The following is an 18,053-nucleotide window of genomic DNA, read 5'->3' on the forward strand; positions in this document are numbered from 1 at the left end:
GTCTTTGTGTCTTATTCCCTGCCCTTTGTCCCTCTCAGGCAAATAAATCTTTGTGTTTAAAAACTTGGTCTTGGGAGTGTCTCGAGCCAACTTCGAGGTCCCTACAACAGCTCCAGCTACCAACTAGTTTGTTTCCTGTTCCACTTGTTCGGAGGCTGCTTCTGGTGTCCCTAATGACCAGTCCTACTATTTTTTTTTTTGCTGTCTAAAGCCAATCCATTTATTGGGTTTCCTGTTCCTTGCGCCTTTACGTGGCGCACTGGAGATGATTCTTGAAGTAGTGGAGAGCTAGCTTGAAATGGACCTGAGAATTGGTGTTGGTACGGTATTTGTTATAAGACTTCTCCAAGGCAGCCAGTTCTGGATCATTCGATGGTGTCCGTGGTTGGTGCTGTACAGTCACACCCTTGCACGAGCCCACCAACAGGCTCCCCAGCCCATCAATAAAGAACTCTGCAGAGACAAAAAGGATCTGCAGTCAGCCAGCCAGGCTTCCTCGCCCTTCCCTGAGGAGAACACCTGGTCCCTAGCCTCAGGGAAATCCAGCCACACACTTGGCTCCAGGGAGACCTGGAGTCGCTTCTCAGATTGGAGTGTGGGCATCAGTGTCATTGGGTTCCACTAAACGGGGCTGTGGGCTCTGGAGTGGGAGGGGTAAAAGGGGGAGAGGGAGGGGCAGTCCCTCAGTGCAGTCTTAGGTGGAAAAGACTTTCTGAAAGAAGAATGTGAGGGGGGCAGGCAAGGTAAAGGCTGGAATTGCAGGGAGGGGAGGAAGGAGTGGGGTGTCTTAAATGGGCAGAGGCATCCTAGGGGAGTCACAGAGGTGAAAGGAGGAAGGAAATCCCTGAGGTAGCAAGAAGGGGCTCCCAAGGAGGACCCACTTCCCCACTCCCTGCCTCACCCCTCCAAGCCTCCCACCTGAGTGAGCCACCCGTTGCAGGATGGGATCAAAACCAACTCTCCGGAGTTGTTCCGTGTGAGCCAAGAAGAAGTTTGTAACACCACTGGCCACTGTGCATCCAGGGAAGCCGTCCAGGGCCTGGAACCCTCCCCACCTCTGGTGGAGACAGTCCCCATTCTCGCTTTGTTCCAACAGCAGCTTGAACTGGAACACATTTCCCTGTACGCTGCCGCCCACCTAGTCAGCAAACAGGAACAGAGATCTGAGGTCAGTATTCTTCCCTCAGCTGACTACACTTCAGAGATGCTGTACTCTCTGGATCTAGCCCCCAGAGGATCCTCAGTGGCTCTGCCATGTGGCCACAGCTCTTCCCATATTCCTACTAGGTCCTTTGGAGCATTGAATCCCTATCTCCACATGCAGGCAGGCACACACAGATGTGTATACACATACATACACACTTGCCTTGGTGGCTGAGGCTGGCTTGGAACTCCCACCATTGTGATTCCACAGGCGTTCACCACCCACACAGTGTTTATATCTTTAGGGGTTGGGGTTTTGTTGTTGGCTTTGAAATAGGGGTGTATTCTATAGACCAGGCTATCCTTGAACTCACAGAGATCCTCCTGCCCCTGCCTCCCAAGTGCTGGGATTAAAGGTGTATTTCACCATGTCCAACTGTATTTTTATATTTAAATAAATGTTACGGGGGTGGAGAGTGGTTAAAAGCACTTGTTCCTGCATAGGACTTGAATTCTGTCCCCACCCAGCACCCACATAGCAGCTCACAGCCATCTGTAACTCCAGTTCCAGGGGACCCAACACCATGAGTGCACAGATGTATAGGCAAGCAAAATTAAAATTTTTTTAAAAATCTGTAACAAGAATAAATTAATAAAAAAAAACTTTTTAAATTTTTTTAATCTAAAGAATCTTTTAAGTCTTCTGACCAAACGAGAGCACAGTTCTCTTCAATGTCATACAATCCAAGGACAGAACTACAGGTGATGTGCAAACATGCTGCTTTAAAAATAGAACAACTGAGCCGGGCGTGGTGGCACACACCTTTAATCCCAGCACTCAGGAGGCAGAGGCAGGCGGATCGCTGTGGGTTCAAGCCCAGCCTGGTCTACAAAGCAAGTCCAGGACAGCCAGGGCTACACAGAGAAATCGTGTCTCAAAAAAACACAACAACAACAAAACAAAACCAACTGTAAAGTTTTTAGTGTGGGGTATAAAATGTGCTCAAAGTGAGCAATCAGGGCGTCAGGAGCAGCCGTGTCACTGCTCTCTAGCCTCTCTGTGAGCGCCTCTCCGGCCTTGCCCTTCCCCCTGCTCCTCCCTCAGACACCGCCATGCCTTTTTCTCTTTTTCCACCCTCCCTCAACACCACGGATCACAGCTGGCTGAACTTGGCCGCTGCCCCTTACCACATCCAGCTCAGTTTTCTCCAGGACGTCCACTAGGACCTCAATCTTGGTCTCGTGGTTGAAGAGAAAGTCATCATCCACCCAGAGGACATACTTAGTGGTCACCTGTGAGATGGCCAGGTTCCTACCAGCAAACCAGCCCTGCAGATGGCACGGGATCTGATCAGCAGGCAGGCGGCACCCGGGTTGGGGAGGGGAGTGGGACTCCCTGAATTCTCAGTGGCCAGGCTGCCTCCCACCACGGACAGAGTTGGAATCTGTGGGATTCCATAGTTCAGACAAGGCTGGCAACTGCCGGGTCAAAGGAGTCTGCCTCGGAGAAACATGTTAGGGAGAGCGACTTTCTGGCTCAGAGGCTGAGACAAAGACTGGAACGTCCTTTTTTGGTCCAGTGGCCTCCTTGAATAGACTGCAGTCCTTTCTCACAGTTTCCTTCTACCTGCTGGGAGCTGTTGGTTTGGGGACCATCTGCTATCAATGGTATCTTTCCCTCTTCTATCCTCGGTGGAAGATGGGAGGGAGTGAAGGAGGAAAGGAGCCGGGCAAGGAGGAAGAAACGGAGAGCCTAGCTTGGGCACAATCACAGACTACAAAAGGCTGCCGGTCCCCACACATCACAATCAGATGGCAGCTCCCTGAAGTCACTTCTAAGAACCCCTGTCAATTTCCACATCAAACAGGGATGAAGATGCAATAAACTAACGTTTCATTAATAATGGAAAGAGGCGATCAATCCGATTTCCCTCTGCGTCTGAACTAGAGAGACCCCGATCCCTCTCTCACCACAGGACTCTGCTCCCTAGAGCAGACCATGCAAGCAACTGACTCTGGGTCCCTCCTGTTTTGGGAGCTAGGCATCCCCAGTCTGAGGGGGATGTACCTTCCCAAAGGGCATGCGGTAATACTCCACGTAGTCATCTTTAATTTCCAGCGGCTGCTTGCTGTCATCGGCCACAATCACGGTTAGGTCCGGATAATATTCTCGAATACTCTGAAGCAGGATCTTGAATTTGTGGGGACGGAGAAAAGTCTTGGTGGCAATGGTCACCAGGTTCCTGAGCTTCCGCCCTAGAGAAAAAACATAAAAGTGAGTGCTAGCACCCCACCCCACCCCCACTCCGGATTTGCTTTGTTCAGATGTGGTTCACTTGGTTTTGTTTTTCTACCAGGCTGAGGGATCTGAACCAACTGGGTTCCAGCCACATCATCTGGTGGCTTCTTTATCCTCTGACCTGTCGGCGCTGGAGACCTTGTGCCTTCTGTACACAGGAGGTGCTTAACTGGGGGAGTTTGTGAGCCGCCTGGGAAACAGAGACATCATAAGGTTCCCCAACTGGGTGAACTCTTCTCCTCCTCACTTGCCTTTGCTGCGCCATTTCCTTGCTGTCAGGATTCTTCGTCTTCTGCTTGCCTGTCAACAACCCCTTGTGCCCTGCTTCCATTTTACCTCTAGAAGTTGAGATACCCAGAGCCTTTTCACTAAAGAGGTTCCAGAAGAAAGGTTCCAGAGCCCAGGAAGAGAAGAAATGGTCTAAAGGAATCAAAACCCACCCTTGCCTTCGGTTCTAAGAAGAGCTTCCTAGATGTCTCACAGCCTCTGTCTCAGGAAGGCACGGTTAGAAAGGAGTCTACTTGAAGACCAGAAGACCTGGACTGGGTTGGTCACCATAAAATGCGTGACTTGTAAGACAAACAAGAGACCCACAAGACTTGGTTGAAACATTTGCCACTCAAAGTGCGGCTCCCCACGGGCGTATCCCCTGTGGTAGCATGCCTGCAGTTCTAGCTGCAAAAGATGGGGTCCAGATGATCCCCAGAGTGAGCGGCCCAGGGTACTAGCTGTATTATCAAGCCCTGGCTTGGACTCGCAGACCCTGTTTCTTTCTTCCTTCCTTCCTTTCTTTCTTTCTTTCTTTCTTTCTTCGTTCCTTCCTTCCTTCCTTCCATCCATCCTTCCTTTCTTTTTTTTTCTCTTTATAGATTTATTTATTTATTAGTTATATAGTATTCTGCCCACACACAGAAGAGGGCACCAGATCTCATTATAGATGGTTGTGAGCCACCATGTGGTTGCTGGGAATTGAACTCAGGACCTTTAGAAGAACTGACAGTGCTCTTAACCTCTGAGCCACCTCTCTAGCCCTGGAGACCCTGTTTCAATGAGCGAGGTGGGAGGACCATGCGGATGATTCCAGACATTATTAACCTTGGGCCTCCTTAGGCCGACTGTGCACAGGCACACGTGTTCATGTGCGCCACCTGTACATGCTGGTGCCGACACACAAGCAGACGTGTCCACACAAGAGCATAGCATATGGACACATTAAAATGGGAAGAGGTAAAGAGCAAAAAGCTTGGAAAAGAGAAAATAGTCAGTTTTTCCACTGAAAAGATGCCAAAATGCAAACCTCTGGAGCACAAGCACCGGCTCCTCTTGCAGAGGACTTGGGTTCAGTTCACAGTGACCGCAGTTCCAGGGGCACTGGTGCCCTCTTCCGGCCTCGATGGGCACTAAGTAAGCACATATATGTATGCATATACATATGTGTATGCAAACACACATAAATACATTTCAACTCATTTAAAAGATTCAATACCCTTTCTATTCTGAGAAAGGAAATAAAAAGTTGAAAGCAGACATGGAAATAGAAGGAAGAGGGGAGAGATCTTACCCTGAAACACCTGCCACATGGCAACATGAATGGCATAATGCTAGAATGTTCTTCTTAAATTCGGGAGCAAACAAAACTGCCTGGTACTATTATTCAACACCATGGTGGAGATTGTAGCCAAATATAACATGACAACTATCTTAGTCGCTGTTCTGTTGCTGCGAAGAGACATCATGACCAAGGCAACTTATTAACTGAGGGCTTACTTACAGTTTCAAGGGTTAGTTTATAACCACCATGGCTGGAAGTATGGTAGCAGGCAGGCAGGCATGCTACTGAGGCAGCAGCTGAGGACTTGCATCCTTGCATCCTGATCCACAAGTTGCGGGCTGGGCCTGGCATGGGCTTTTGAAAACTCAAAAGTCCATCCCCAGTGGCCCACCTCCTCCAAGGCCACACCTCCTAATCCACCCTGAAAGTTCCACCATACTGGGAACCAAACAGTCAAATAGATGAGCCTCTGGGGCCCATTCTCACCAAGAAAAAGAAACAGATTGTAAAAACTGGGAGGAGATGGTCCCTGTCGCCATTTGTCAAGGGAGGGCGCATGTTTTTAAAGCCACCAAGAAATAAGTTGGCATTCGTCGCCCCTCCTCACCAATGGCATGCTCCCACTGCATGGACCCTTCTGGGAATGTTACGTGTGACTGTCAGGTTGATTGGACCCGGAATCTTCTAGGCATTTCCAGATGAGTTTAACTGAGGTAGGAAAACCCACCCTGAGTGAGTGTCACTCTTCATGGGCTACAGTCCTGGGCTGCATAAGAAGAAAAGTGGCTGGGTGGTGGTGGTGCACACCTTTAATCCCAGCGCTCAGGAGGCAGAAGCAGGTGGATCTCTGCGAGTTCAAAGCCTGGTCTACAAAGTGATTCCAGGGCTACTATACAGAGAAACCCTGTCTCGAAGGGGGAAAAAAAATCACTCAGGGCTTGGAAGATGGCTTGGTCGATAAAATATCCACTGCACAAGCACAAGGATCTGAGTTCAAATCCCTAGCACCCACATAAAACTAGGCTCAGTAGCCAATGAGATGGGAGATGGAGACAGGAGAGTCATTGGAAGGTCTAGCACCAGGTAACTCAGTATATGCAGTAGCAAACAAAATAAAAGAGGAGACCGCCCCCTCAGTTAAGGCAGAAAGCTAGGACTAACACCTGAGACTGTCCTCTGAACTTCATATTCCCTCTGTGACATGAGTGCATCCATGCACACATGCGCGCGCGCGCGCACACACACACACACACACACATTCACTAATTGCCTATAATCTCAACATTAACAGGGCTGAGTCCAGAGGATGACCAGTCCAGCTTGGCATACGGGAGGATGGAAATCTAACTCCGTTGGCAGAGTGCCTACCTACGAACACACCCAAAGCCGTAGGTTTGATCCTGAGCTTGGTGGTGCCTGCATAGCATTCCAGCACTTGGGGAAACGAGGCAGGATGTTCAGGAGTTCAATAATATTCTCAACTATTTACCTACTTTGAGCTCCTCTTGAGCCACATGAGACCTTGAGTCCACCACCAGTTCTACCGACTACAGACTTCTGAAACCTCCAAGCCCACCCCCCAGTGACATACCTCCTAATCCTTCCCCCAAACAGTTCCTCCAGCCACAGACTAAACATTCGAACACAGGGGTCTGTGGGAGCCCTTGTCATTCGCACCAACACAGCCTCTGAATTTCACCCAGCCTGATGTAGTCCTTGGGCCTCGAAGACAAGAGCCTTACCAGGTCCAGGGTCGTACAACTTGGGTACAACCGGTTGGTTGATGGTCACTGGAAACTTGGCCACTGAGGACTTGGACTCCAAACTCACTGGAAGGAAAAGAAAGGTCAGAGGCCAGGCCGTGTCAGATCTGACCTGACTCTGATGCCCTGAGGAAGCCAATGAGGCCAGCAGCTGCAGGGAGAGAGCCAACTTTTTGTTTGTTTGTTTGTTTTTGTTTTTGTTTTTCGAGACAGGGTTTCTCTGTGTAGCCTTGGCCATCCTGGACTCACTTTGTAGACCAGGCTGGCCTCGAACTCACAGCGATCCACCTGCCTCTGCCTCCCGAGTGCTGGGATGAAAAGGCGTGCGCCACCATGCCCGGCTGAGAGAGCCAACTTTTACAAGGTGTCTTCTGACCTGCATATGCCCACTGTGCTATGTTCATGCCTCTCCCCCAACAAACATGTGAAATGGATTTCTCTCTCTCTCTCTCCCTCTCTCTCTCTCTCTCTCTCTCTCTCTCTTTGGATTTTCAAGACAGAATTTCTCTGTGTAGCCTTGGCTACCCTGGAGGTCACGCTGTAGATCAGGCTGACCTTGAACCTGGAAAGCTGCCTGCCTCTGCCTCCCAAGTGCTGGGATTAACCGTGTGTGCCGCAACCGCCTAGTGTGAATGGATTTTTTTTTCTCTCCAGCAGATTTATTTCTATGCACACACGACTATCTCTATATAATTAACAACATACCAAAAGCATCAATGATATCCTGGTGCTGATTTATACTCCGCTTACTTGGTGTCCGTGTATGTTTGTTGCATCAACACTGCTGCCCTTCACTGTAGATATACCTAAGATGTAATTCCCTGTCATCAGATCCTTGTTTTAGTAACACACAGACATCGTAAACAGGTGTATCAGGCGGCATCTTCTAGAAGTGGAATTGTGAGGTGCTGAAACATAAGAATATTTTGTTCGTTTGTCTGTGAGACAGGGTCTCTCTGTGTAGCCCTGGCTGTCCTAGACTCACTTTGTAGAACAGGCTGGCTTCAAACTCACAGAGATCCACCTCTCTGCCTCCCTGGGATTACAGGCGTGCACCGCTGCTCACAAGGAACATTGAACCCTTTTCAGGGTGTGTCTGTCACATCCTGTTTCCACACAAACTCCTCTGTGTAGCCAGTGCCCAGGCGACAGCTCTCAGCACAGATGAAGGTGGCCAAGATGCCCCAGCCCACACTTCTGCCCAGTCTGTCTGCCTTTAGGTGGCTCAACAGCTGGGGCATGATCTGGAATTCAAATATCCTCTTGGCACCACAAGGGCCATGTGGAATCTCTTTCTCTTGAGGGCTGTTTTCATGGGAAATCCAAATGGATTGAATGCCTCTTCCATACCTGAGACTCCACTCAGGTTCCCAGAGCTATTTCGGATTTAAATTTTTGGAAACATGTGATCTTCCTTGGAAGATGGAATCTTTGCCATGGAACCTACTTCTTCCTCAGGTAGTCCCCACCACGCTTCCTGTAATTTCAGAATCTTCCGTTTCCACGGCCTCGGGCAAGCTCTCATCTCCTGCTGATGTTACAATTTCAAATTCTGGAAACAGGGAGTTGTGGTCTGGAACTCTATGTTCTAAATGGTCTGACTGTGTAGAAGTCTGCTCATGTCCCAGCCACCAAACCCTGCAGAGATGGGCTCCAGACTTAAGCTGGAGGCGCGCACACACTCTACTGTGTCCGAGGCTCCTGTCTCAGAAGGTGGTTCAAATGAGTAAAAGTTATTTTTCCTTCCCAGCTAATTACAAAACACTCGCAGGTGGCTCCTGACAGCAGACGATGCGGTGGGAGGGCCTCCTACACCTGCAGCAGGAAGGCAGTGGATGGCTGGTCACAGCGCCTCCACACCTGTGCTTACTTTCTTGGCCGGCTTCGCCAGGCCCAGCCAAGCCGCCTGCCCACCCACCTTTGCTGGGGAACTGCTTGCTTCCTAACCTCCAGGCCGCCACCTCCTCCGCGAAGCCCAGCTCGTGGTGGCAGTACTGGGGTTCTCATGAATGGAATTTAAATAAATAAATAAAAATAAAAGTTGCTGAATGGGCCGGGCATGGTGGCGCACACCTTTAATCCCAGCACTCAGGAGGCAGAGGCAGGTGGATCGCTGTGAGTTCGAGGCCAGCCTGGTCTACAAAGCAAGTCCAGGACAGCCAAGGCTACTCAGAGAGACCCTGTCTCGAACCCCCCCCCCAAATAAATAAAAGTTGCTGAACGGGCTAAGGCTAAGGCATAGGGCTATACGGCTGTAACGCCGGCATTATGGATGCTGAGGTGTAGGAACTGAGAAATTGAGGCCAGCTCGGGATACACAACAGGATTCTGCCTCAACAAATGGACAAACAAGCAAACAAACAAAGCAAAAGTTAAGCAGAGTATGGTGGCCTGCACCTGTAATCCCAACACTTGGGAGATGAGGGAAGGAGGGATCTGGAGTTCAAGACCAGCCAGCCGCAACCACAGAAGAGTTTGGAATACCCTGGGCTGTGAGAGAGCCTGTCTCAAGAAACAGGGCTAACAGACCGCCCGTCTCGCACACAGGAGTCCTGGCTTGGTTTCCCAGCACCGCATAAGCCTTACTTGGAGCCTCATTGCCTGTAATCCCAGCACACAGGAGGCCACAAGTTCAGAGTCTGAAGTTACCCTAGGCTATCTGAGACCCTGTATCAAGCGAAACAAAACTCCGTCAACAACAGAAAGAAATGAATGGTGTTATGGTTCAGATCGGTGTCCCTAAAGGTCCACAGAGTATAGTATAGGTATTGACCACTGTGGTGCCTTTGGGAGGTGGAGCCCTGAAACACTAGGAGATGTTCAGGCCCCTGTGGGTGAGCCATTAAGGTGACAGCAGGACCTGTCTCCTGTCTCTCCGTTCCTGTTCGCTTCCTGGCTGTGAGGCAGGAGGCCCTTCTGTCTCCTACAGCTGCCTCACCGCAAGCAAAGGGGCCAGTTTGTTGCAGCCTCCAAACATGCGAGCAAGAGGAAAACTTTCCTTTTCCATGTTATCCCAAGGTTAGCTGCAGTGGTAGACAAGACACTGACTTCCTGTGCACACGTGCAAGGCGAACAGGGCCAGTGACCTTTCACTGTTGGGTAGAGAAAATTAAAAAGTAATTGTCTAGGCTTAGAAACTGGCAGACAGGCCAGGTGCAGTGGCGCTCGCCTATAATCCCAGCACTCGGGGAGGCGGAGGCAGGTGGATCTCTGTGAGTTTGAGGCCAGCCTGGTCTACAAAGTGAGTCCAGGACAGCCAGGGTGACATATAGAGGAAACCCTGTCTTCAAAAACAAACAAACAAACAAACAAAACCCAAAAGCCAAAAAAAAGAAAGAAAAGAAAAAAGAAGAAAAGAAGAAAGAGAGGGGCAGGAAAAAAGGAAGGAAGGAAGGAAGCAAGCAAGGAACTGACAGGAAGAATCTTTGGAGCGTGAGCATGCTTGCTTCATGGAGGAGGAAAGTTTTGAGAAGGCTTGGTGCTATTTTCCAGCCTTGCATTTTGCACCCAGAAGACAGCATCTCACCTATGTCCACCTTGTGGAGCTGGTACACTGTGCTGGTGTATGTCACATACTGAAGGATGAAATTCAGGACCTCCCGATGTCTGGTGGAAATGCTTAGCTGCTTCTGGCCTCTGCCCTGCACCACACTGTCTGGGAGGTCAGCAAGGGTGTTGAATGTCCCCAGAGAAGCTCTCAGGGTGACCTGGGGGGTGGTATTGAGAGTACTTACATTATCGTACGGTCACCCCTACCCATCTCTAGAGGCTTTTTTTTTTTTGGTTTTTCGAGACAGGGTTTCTCTGTGTAGCCTTGGCCATCCTGGACTCACTTTGTAGACCAGGCTGGCCTCGAACTCACAGCGATCCGCCTGCCTCTGCCTCCCGAGTGCTGGGATTAAAGGCGTGCGCCACCATGCCCAGCGAGGCTTTTATCCTACCCAGTGAAACTTTATTCCTACCCTCCAAACCCTGAAAGAGTCTAAATGCCACGCATGAAGAAAAATCCATTCACTGGAAGCACAAGGACTCTGGATGGCCAGCAGGGGGCAGAGCTCCCCTCAGGAGCTAAGACAGGGTAAGATACTACAAAATTTCTCTCCTTTACCCCCCAAGACCCAGAGACTCACAGATTTAAAGGACTCATTCTGCAAACATCTCTTTTTTTTTTGTTTTGTTTTTTGTTTTTTGTTGTTTGTTTCTTTGTATGTTTTGAGACAGGGTTTCTCTGTGTAGCCTTGGCTGTCCTGGACTCGCTTTGTAGACCAGGCTGGCCTCGAACTCACATCGATCCTCCTGCCTCTGCCTCCTGAGTCCTGGGATTAAAGGTGTGTGCCACCACGCCCGGCCTCACGGTTTCTTTCTTTCTTTCCTCTTTTTTTTTCCTTCCTTCCTTGTTTGTGTGTGTTTTTTTAAAAAAAAGATTTATTTATTATGCAGTATGCACCAGGTCACATTATAGGTGGTTGTGAGCCACCATGTGGTTGCTGGGAATTGAACTCAGGACCTCTGAAAGAGTAGCCAGTGCTCTTAACCACTGAGCCATATCTTCAGCCTCCTTGTTTATTTTGGGGGGGGGGGTTGTTGTTATTGTTTTGTTTTATTTTTTGAGACAAGGTTTCTCCGTGTAGCTCTGGCTGTCCTTGAACTCACTGGGCAGACCATGCTGGCCAGGAACTCACAGAGATCCCCCTGCCTCTGCCTCCCAAGTGCTGGGATTAAAGGCAAGCGCCACCACTGCCCATCTCTATCTTTGTCTATGGACATTGTTGTTTAAGACTTCTGAAGCCAGGCAGTGGTGGGGCGCACCTTTAATCCTGCACTCAGGAGGCAGAGGCAGGCGGATCTCTGTGAGTTCGAGGCCAGCCTGGTCTACAGAGGGAGTTTCAGGACAGGCAGAGCTACACAGAGAAACCCTGTCTGGGGGCGGGGAGGGGGGCGGAATGACTTCTAGATGATTTCTTCTTTCCCTCCCTTTCAACAAGTTCTCTGAGGTCTCGCTATGTTGCCCAGAGGAACCTTGAGCTCCAAAGAGATGTTTCTGCCTCCTGCCATCACCTCCCTAATACTCCCCAGGACTACAGATGGGGGCCATTTTGCCTTGCTCTGCTGCTACTGCTGCTCTGCTGCTGCTGCTGCTGCCGCCGCCGCCGCCGCCACTGCTGCCACCACCACCACCATTGATTTCTGTTTGTCAATCACTTCTGCTCCTGCCCCCTTTAATGTCTGGTGGGAGTTTTCTAGGACTCGGTTCTGGGTCTTTCTTTCTTATTGTAGTACAGTTTCCTGCCAGAAGACTTTATTCATCATGTAATAGATACTGTCAGCTTTCAGGTGGTCTCTAAATGTTTATCACAGCCCAGTTTGGGGGGACATGTTTTCAGTCCCAGCACTCTGATGTCTGTGAGATTGAGGCTAGCTTAGTTTACATAGTGAAGACCAGTCAGGGTGAGGAAGTGAGACTTTGTCTCAAAAACTAAGAAGACAAAATGTTTTGTCTCTGTCTCATCTCGCTGCCTTCACACTGTGGTGGTTTGAATGACAATAGCTCCTAAAGGCTCATATGTCTGAATACTTGGTCTGCAGTTTGTAGAACTGGGAAGGGTTAGGAGGTGTGGCCTTGTTGGAAGAGGTATGTCACTGGGCCAGGCTTTGAGGCTTCAAAAGCCTCCCACCATCCCCAATGTGCTCTCTGCCACTTGCTTTCAATTTGAGATGCAGCTCTCAGCTGTTCCCGCCACCACACCTTTGCTCTACTGTGATAGAGTCAAACCCTCTGGAACTGTAAGCCCAAATAAATGCTTTTATAAGTTGCCTTGGTCATGGTGTTTCATCACAACAATGGAAAAGAAACTAAGACAGAAATTGGTACCAGGTTCATGGGATATTGATCTGACAGACCTGACCATATTTTACTTATTTTTATTTATCTTTATATTTATTTATTTATTTTTGGTTTTCCGAGGCAGGGTCTCTCTGTGTAGCCTTGTCTGTCCTGGACTCACTTTGTAGACCAGGCTGGCCTCGCACTCACAGCGATCCACCTGCCTCTGCCTCCCAAGTGCTGGGATTAAAGGCGTGCACCACCACGCCCGGCTTAACCTGATCATATTTTTGAAGGGGGACGTTGGACTAGGAAAGCAGTTAAATGCTGTAGGCAGAGCTTAATGGGCATCCTAGTAGGAGCTTGGAAGACAGCAGTGATGGAAGCTGTGTGGACTGTGGAGGCCCAGGTCAAACGACTTCAGAGGGGAACAATGTTAGCAACTGCGCTGGAGACCATCCTTGTGATAAGTTGGTGATGTCTACTTTCTGCCCTCATCCCATGAACTCGCCTGAAGTGAAGTTAAAAAGTAATGGACTAGGGGCTGGAGAGATGGCTCAGAGGTTAAGAGCACTGCCTGCTCTTCCAAAGGTCCTGAGTTCAATTCCCAGCAAAAGCAATGGACTAATTTCTTCAGCAGAGGAGGTTTCAAGACAGTCTAATACTGACCGCGTCATTAGTTATTAGTAATCACTCTTAGGCGGGTCTGCAACGAAAATGAGGGACTGGAGGGGTGGAATGCAAAATGTACAGTTTGAAGAGAAAAAGAGCAAGCCAGCAAGCTGCGTGCTTCCATGGCTTCTGCTTCGGTTCCTGCCTTGACTTTGACGATGACCTATGATGTGACGCCACTAACTGAAATAAGCCCTTGGTTCCCCAAGAATGCTTTTGGTTGTGGTGTTTAGCACAGCAGTAGAAACCCTAACTGAGACACCTGCAAGGAAGGCTTGCATGCAACCTTAAGTTAGTTTTTAAGTAACTAAACCACTGGGCTGGAGATGGCTCAGCTGGACAATCACAGGGACAGAATATTGGAACAAAGTACCGACTGTAAAAGCCTGCAGCTCCAGCTCTGAGAGACCAGGTGGGTCTTCCGGCCTCCGTGCATACCGACCCGAGTTCAATTCTCAGCACCAAAAATACAAAAAAAAGCCAGAACCTGCTAAATCAGTGTGCCACTAATAGCAACTGCTGTTCTAAACCCATCAACTCTTCATTCTCTCCTGCCATGTGGAAGGCACTGGCTTTCTTTCAGTACAGTTCTCAGATGCCCAAAGAGTGGCCATTCTTTTTTTTTTTTTTTTCCAAGACAGGGTTTCTCTGTGTAGCCTTGGCCATCCTGGACTCACTTTGTAAACCAGGCTGAGAGTGGCCATTCTTGTTCCTCCTGCCTGGAGCCCACCTGGGAGCAAGTCCTGCCCATTAATTCTACCTGAAGATGCAGCTGGAAGCAGGCTTCCCTCCATGTCCATCCCCATAAAGACTACTCTTTAGGGTGCGATAGCCAGGCTGCTTTGTGGGAAGTCAACTGGGTTATACCACTCCTGAAAACTCAAGCCAATCAACAGAATTAAATTCACTGAGAAGATGCCGGGCGGTGGTGGCACACACCTTTAATCCCAGGACTCAGGGAGGCAGAGGCAGGTAGATCTCTGTGAGTTCGAGGCCAGCCTGGTCTGCAAAGCGAGTCCAGGACAGCCAATATAACACACAGAGAAACCCTGTCTCAAAAAAAAACAAAAAAACAAAAAACAAACAAACAACAAAATCTCTGAGAAGCAAGTCCATAGGCCAGTGAGGATGAGAAGCATACTGCCATGCCCACATCCTAACAAAGCACAAATTAAGCACATAATGAAAGACACGGCTCAGTGGTACAGAGTTTGCCCAGCATGTGAGACGCCCTTAGCACCTGTGGGAAGGATTGTACACTTTGTCACAAGTGAAAGCAGTCTTGGCGGGCTTTGCCCTTGGACACACCATGGATACTTCCTGAGATTAACCTTGAGATAGACTGGGTGGAGCCATCCTGGGCCTGGAATTCAGGAAGACCTAGGGACTCCACCCAGACTATTGTGTTTCTAATTGACCCTCAATGGGAGGTGGAGACCGCCCCTTGCATGTGAGAGACAGACAGACGAAGAGGAGAGAGTGGCAGAGTCAGACTGGGCTTCAGTGCACATGGATTGGGAAGAGGATCAGCGAACAGGCCTGACCAGCGAGCAGGCCAGAGACACATAGGGACCCGTCCCATGGAACGGATACCCGAAGGTTCACTCTTTTTTCCCTTTAATGTTTTTTCCCTCTTGTGTAAGCTAGTTGGATTGTATAATAAACTTTAATTGTTAAGAAATAGAGCCAACATGCACCATCATATGTAAATGAATCATAGTTAAAGAAAAGGGACGGGGTAGGATGGGAGGGTTTGTGTGGGTGACAGAGGAGAGCTCTGAGGACACAGAGTGGCTTATGTACCCCCACTCCACCTTCTATTCAGCAGCCCCTGGGGGTGTAGGGTGAAGACCTCATTTCTGAGCTGAGGACACGGCACCAAGGGTAAGAACACATGTTGCGTAAATATCAGAACCTGAATTTGGACGCCCAGCTCCCATGTTAAAAAAAAAAAAAAAAAAAGCCAGGCAATCCTAGTAACTGAAAGAAGAAGGCTCATGGAGGGTTGCTGGCTGTCAGGCTAGCCAAAAAACAGAAAGCTCCCCGGTGCCTCAAGGGAATACGGAGTGGGGACAGACACAGAGGAGGACACCAATGTCCTGTGGCCTCCATACTCACGTCTGTGCACATAGCCCACGGCTCACTTCCCAGGGCTCTTTTGCAGGTTCTGAATGGGATTTCACTTCACCTTTCAGACGTCCCCTCCTAAGACCTCAACCCAGAGCCACAGTGTGAGGGGAGGGAAACAGGACATTCCACATTTTTCTTGTCAGAGGCCACATGTGGCAAGAGGTTCCTCCTAAATCAAACAACCAGGAGGTGACTCTGTGCTTTGTGTAGCTTTGGAGCTCATTCCCTGCAGCCATTCCTTGCAAGCTAGAAGACTCCTGTGCAATGCCCCCCACCCCATGGCCCACTTTGCATTTATCTGGTGTTTTCCACTGGATAAATGGCAGGGGTTAAAGGCTGAAATCAGCCATAGTGGTGGAAGCCAGGCAGTGCCAAAAAAATGCTGGCGCGGGACTCTTACCTCATAGACTGGGGCATCTGGTCCTTCATACTGGAGGCCTAGAAGACAGGAGGGGGGGAAGTGTCTGAGTGGATACTGAAGCTCACGGGGACACCTCCCTACCCCTACCCCTACATATCTGGAAAGCCCCACCCAGTGTCCCTTCCTATCTGGTGGTTGACCTGCATAGTTCCCGTTCCCTGGGCTATAGGATGGTTCTGCGGCCTCAAACCTACATGGGTCTAAGGCATCCGGTGGTCATCCTCAGCTTTGGGTTTTGTGAACTCACACAGGCCCTTCCAGATGGTCTTGCTGTTTGAAGAGAAAGCAACAATGGAGGCATAACGAATGATCCAGGGGCCGGAGAGATGGCTCAGAGGTTAAGAGCGCTGACTGCTCTTCCAGAGGTCCTAAGTTCAATTCCCAGCAACCACACGGTGGTCCATAGTCATCTATAATGTGATCTGGTGCCCCCTTCTGGCACACAGGTGTACATGCAGGTGGAATGCTATATACATAATAAACCTTTAAAATACTGCGCGCATAATGGATGATCCTTAGATGAAATAGCACACCTGCCAGGGGATGGGAGGGAGGATGTGATGATGGTTGGTCTTAATTATCAGCCCGAGAGAAGGGCAGCTGGGCATGTCTGTGGAGCAGTGGGAAGACCCAGCCACTGTGAATGGCACCATTCCCTAGGCAGGGGGCTCTGGACTGTGTGACTGGATAAAATAAGCTGGACAGTAATGCGCATACATCCGTTGCCCTCTTCTACTGACTGACTGCATACGTCACATGACACAGCTACGTCAAGCTCCTAATGCCTTCACTTCCCCCACCAAAACAGTCTGTAAACCGGGGCTATACGGAGAAATACACCTTTTACCTTTAAATTGCTTTTGTAGGGGTATTTTACCATAGCAACAGGAAAACGAACGAAGACAAGGGGAAGTTGTTGGCAAATGGGTATAAAGTTTTGGTGTATGTGTAGAGCACACACTGCGGGGTAGAGAGCTTGCTTAGCGTGAACAATGCCTTGGGTTTCATCCCCAGGGCTACGTAGTATGGTGGTGCACACATTCCCAGCACTCCGGTAGTAGAGGAGGGAGAGCGTCAGAGTTCAAGGTCTGCCGGGCGTGGTGGCGCAGGCCTTTGATCCCAGCACTCGGGAGGTAGAGGCAGGCAGATCTTTGTGAGTTCAAGGCCAGCCTGGTCTACAAAGTGAGTCCAGGACAGCCAGGGCTACACAGAGAAACCCTGTCTCGAAAAACAAAACAAAACAAAAAAACCTCATTGGGTCATACTTATTTTTAGTTTAAAAGTTATATCTCACATGTGTACGTGTAGTTTCCCTACATATATATTTGGGTTTTTTTTTTTTTTTTTTTTTTTAAATTAGTTTATTCAATGTATATAACCGCTTTATCTGCATGTACGCCTGCATGCCAGAAGAGGGCATCAGATCACATCATAGATGGTTGTGAATTACCATGAGGTTGCTGGGAATTGAACTCAGGACCTCTGAAAGCAACCGGCACTGAGCCATTTCTCCAGCCCTTTTTTTAAAAAAAAAAAAAATTTTTTTTTTTCCAAGACAGGGTCTCTGTGTAGCTTTGGCTGCCTTGGAACTCACTCTGTAGACCAGGTTGTCCTTGGACTCACAGAGATCCACCTGCCTCTGCCTCCCAAGTGCTGGGATTAAAGGTGTGCAATACCATTGCTTGTCACGTATGTGCATTTTTTTTTAAAAACAAGAAAGCAAAAGGCAGGGTCTAATTGGAAAGAAACATGGTTCATCTGGAGGGAGAGGAGAACTAGGACACCTGGTGGGGATGCAGATGACTGGTACATTACACACATGTGTGAAATAGCCAACCTTTCCGAGCCTGGCCCTAGCTGGCTTTCCAGTTCATATTCCTTTCACTCATCTTCATCACAATCTGATTTGCTACATAAAATCTTTTATTCTCCAAACTCCTTGTTCTTCTAGAATCAGAAGCTTTGATTACTGCCTTGCTACCTCCTGAACGCTCCTCTTTCCTTCACAGTCGGCTTTATCACTCCTTGCTTTATGATATGTCCTCCCTTCCTCCCCTCCCCTCTGTGTGTACATGCAGGCATGTACGTGTGCACACACGCAATCATGCGCAGGCACATGTATACCTGTGTGTGGCGGCCAGAGGTTGATGTCTCTTATTTTATTCTGTGTGTACGGGTGGTTTGCCTGTATGTATGTCTGCGCACCATGTGCAGCATGCCTCTAGCTGCTGGAGGTCAAAAGGCGTCAG

The 18,053-nt window shown here is 49.2% G+C and overlaps 1 protein-coding gene and 1 pseudogene across 1 annotated transcript in view; both read right to left on the bottom strand.

The window, feature by feature from the left end:
• Positions 1 to 200: 200 nt before the first annotated feature.
• The window catches only part of B4galnt2 (beta-1,4-N-acetyl-galactosaminyltransferase 2), a 49,318-nt gene continuing 31,465 nt past the window's right edge, over positions 201 to 18,053 (bottom strand). Inside the window, exons 5-11 of the mRNA XM_051158376.1 lie at positions 15,784 to 15,821; positions 10,284 to 10,464; positions 6,737 to 6,823; positions 3,212 to 3,399; positions 2,332 to 2,472; positions 919 to 1,138; positions 201 to 453 (exon numbers count right to left, since the gene is read on the bottom strand). Coding sequence (XP_051014333.1) covers positions 248 to 453; positions 919 to 1,138; positions 2,332 to 2,472; positions 3,212 to 3,399; positions 6,737 to 6,823; positions 10,284 to 10,464; positions 15,784 to 15,821 — 1,061 coding nt within the window. The 3' untranslated portion in view covers positions 201 to 247. The remainder of the gene's footprint in view (positions 454 to 918; positions 1,139 to 2,331; positions 2,473 to 3,211; positions 3,400 to 6,736; positions 6,824 to 10,283; positions 10,465 to 15,783; positions 15,822 to 18,053) is intronic.
• LOC127200160 (programmed cell death protein 2-like) lies at positions 7,833 to 9,764 on the bottom strand (annotated as a pseudogene).

Source organism: Acomys russatus, chromosome 16, assembly GCF_903995435.1.
Source record: "Acomys russatus chromosome 16, mAcoRus1.1, whole genome shotgun sequence".
NCBI classification, from domain to species: Eukaryota; Metazoa; Chordata; class Mammalia; order Rodentia; family Muridae; genus Acomys; species Acomys russatus.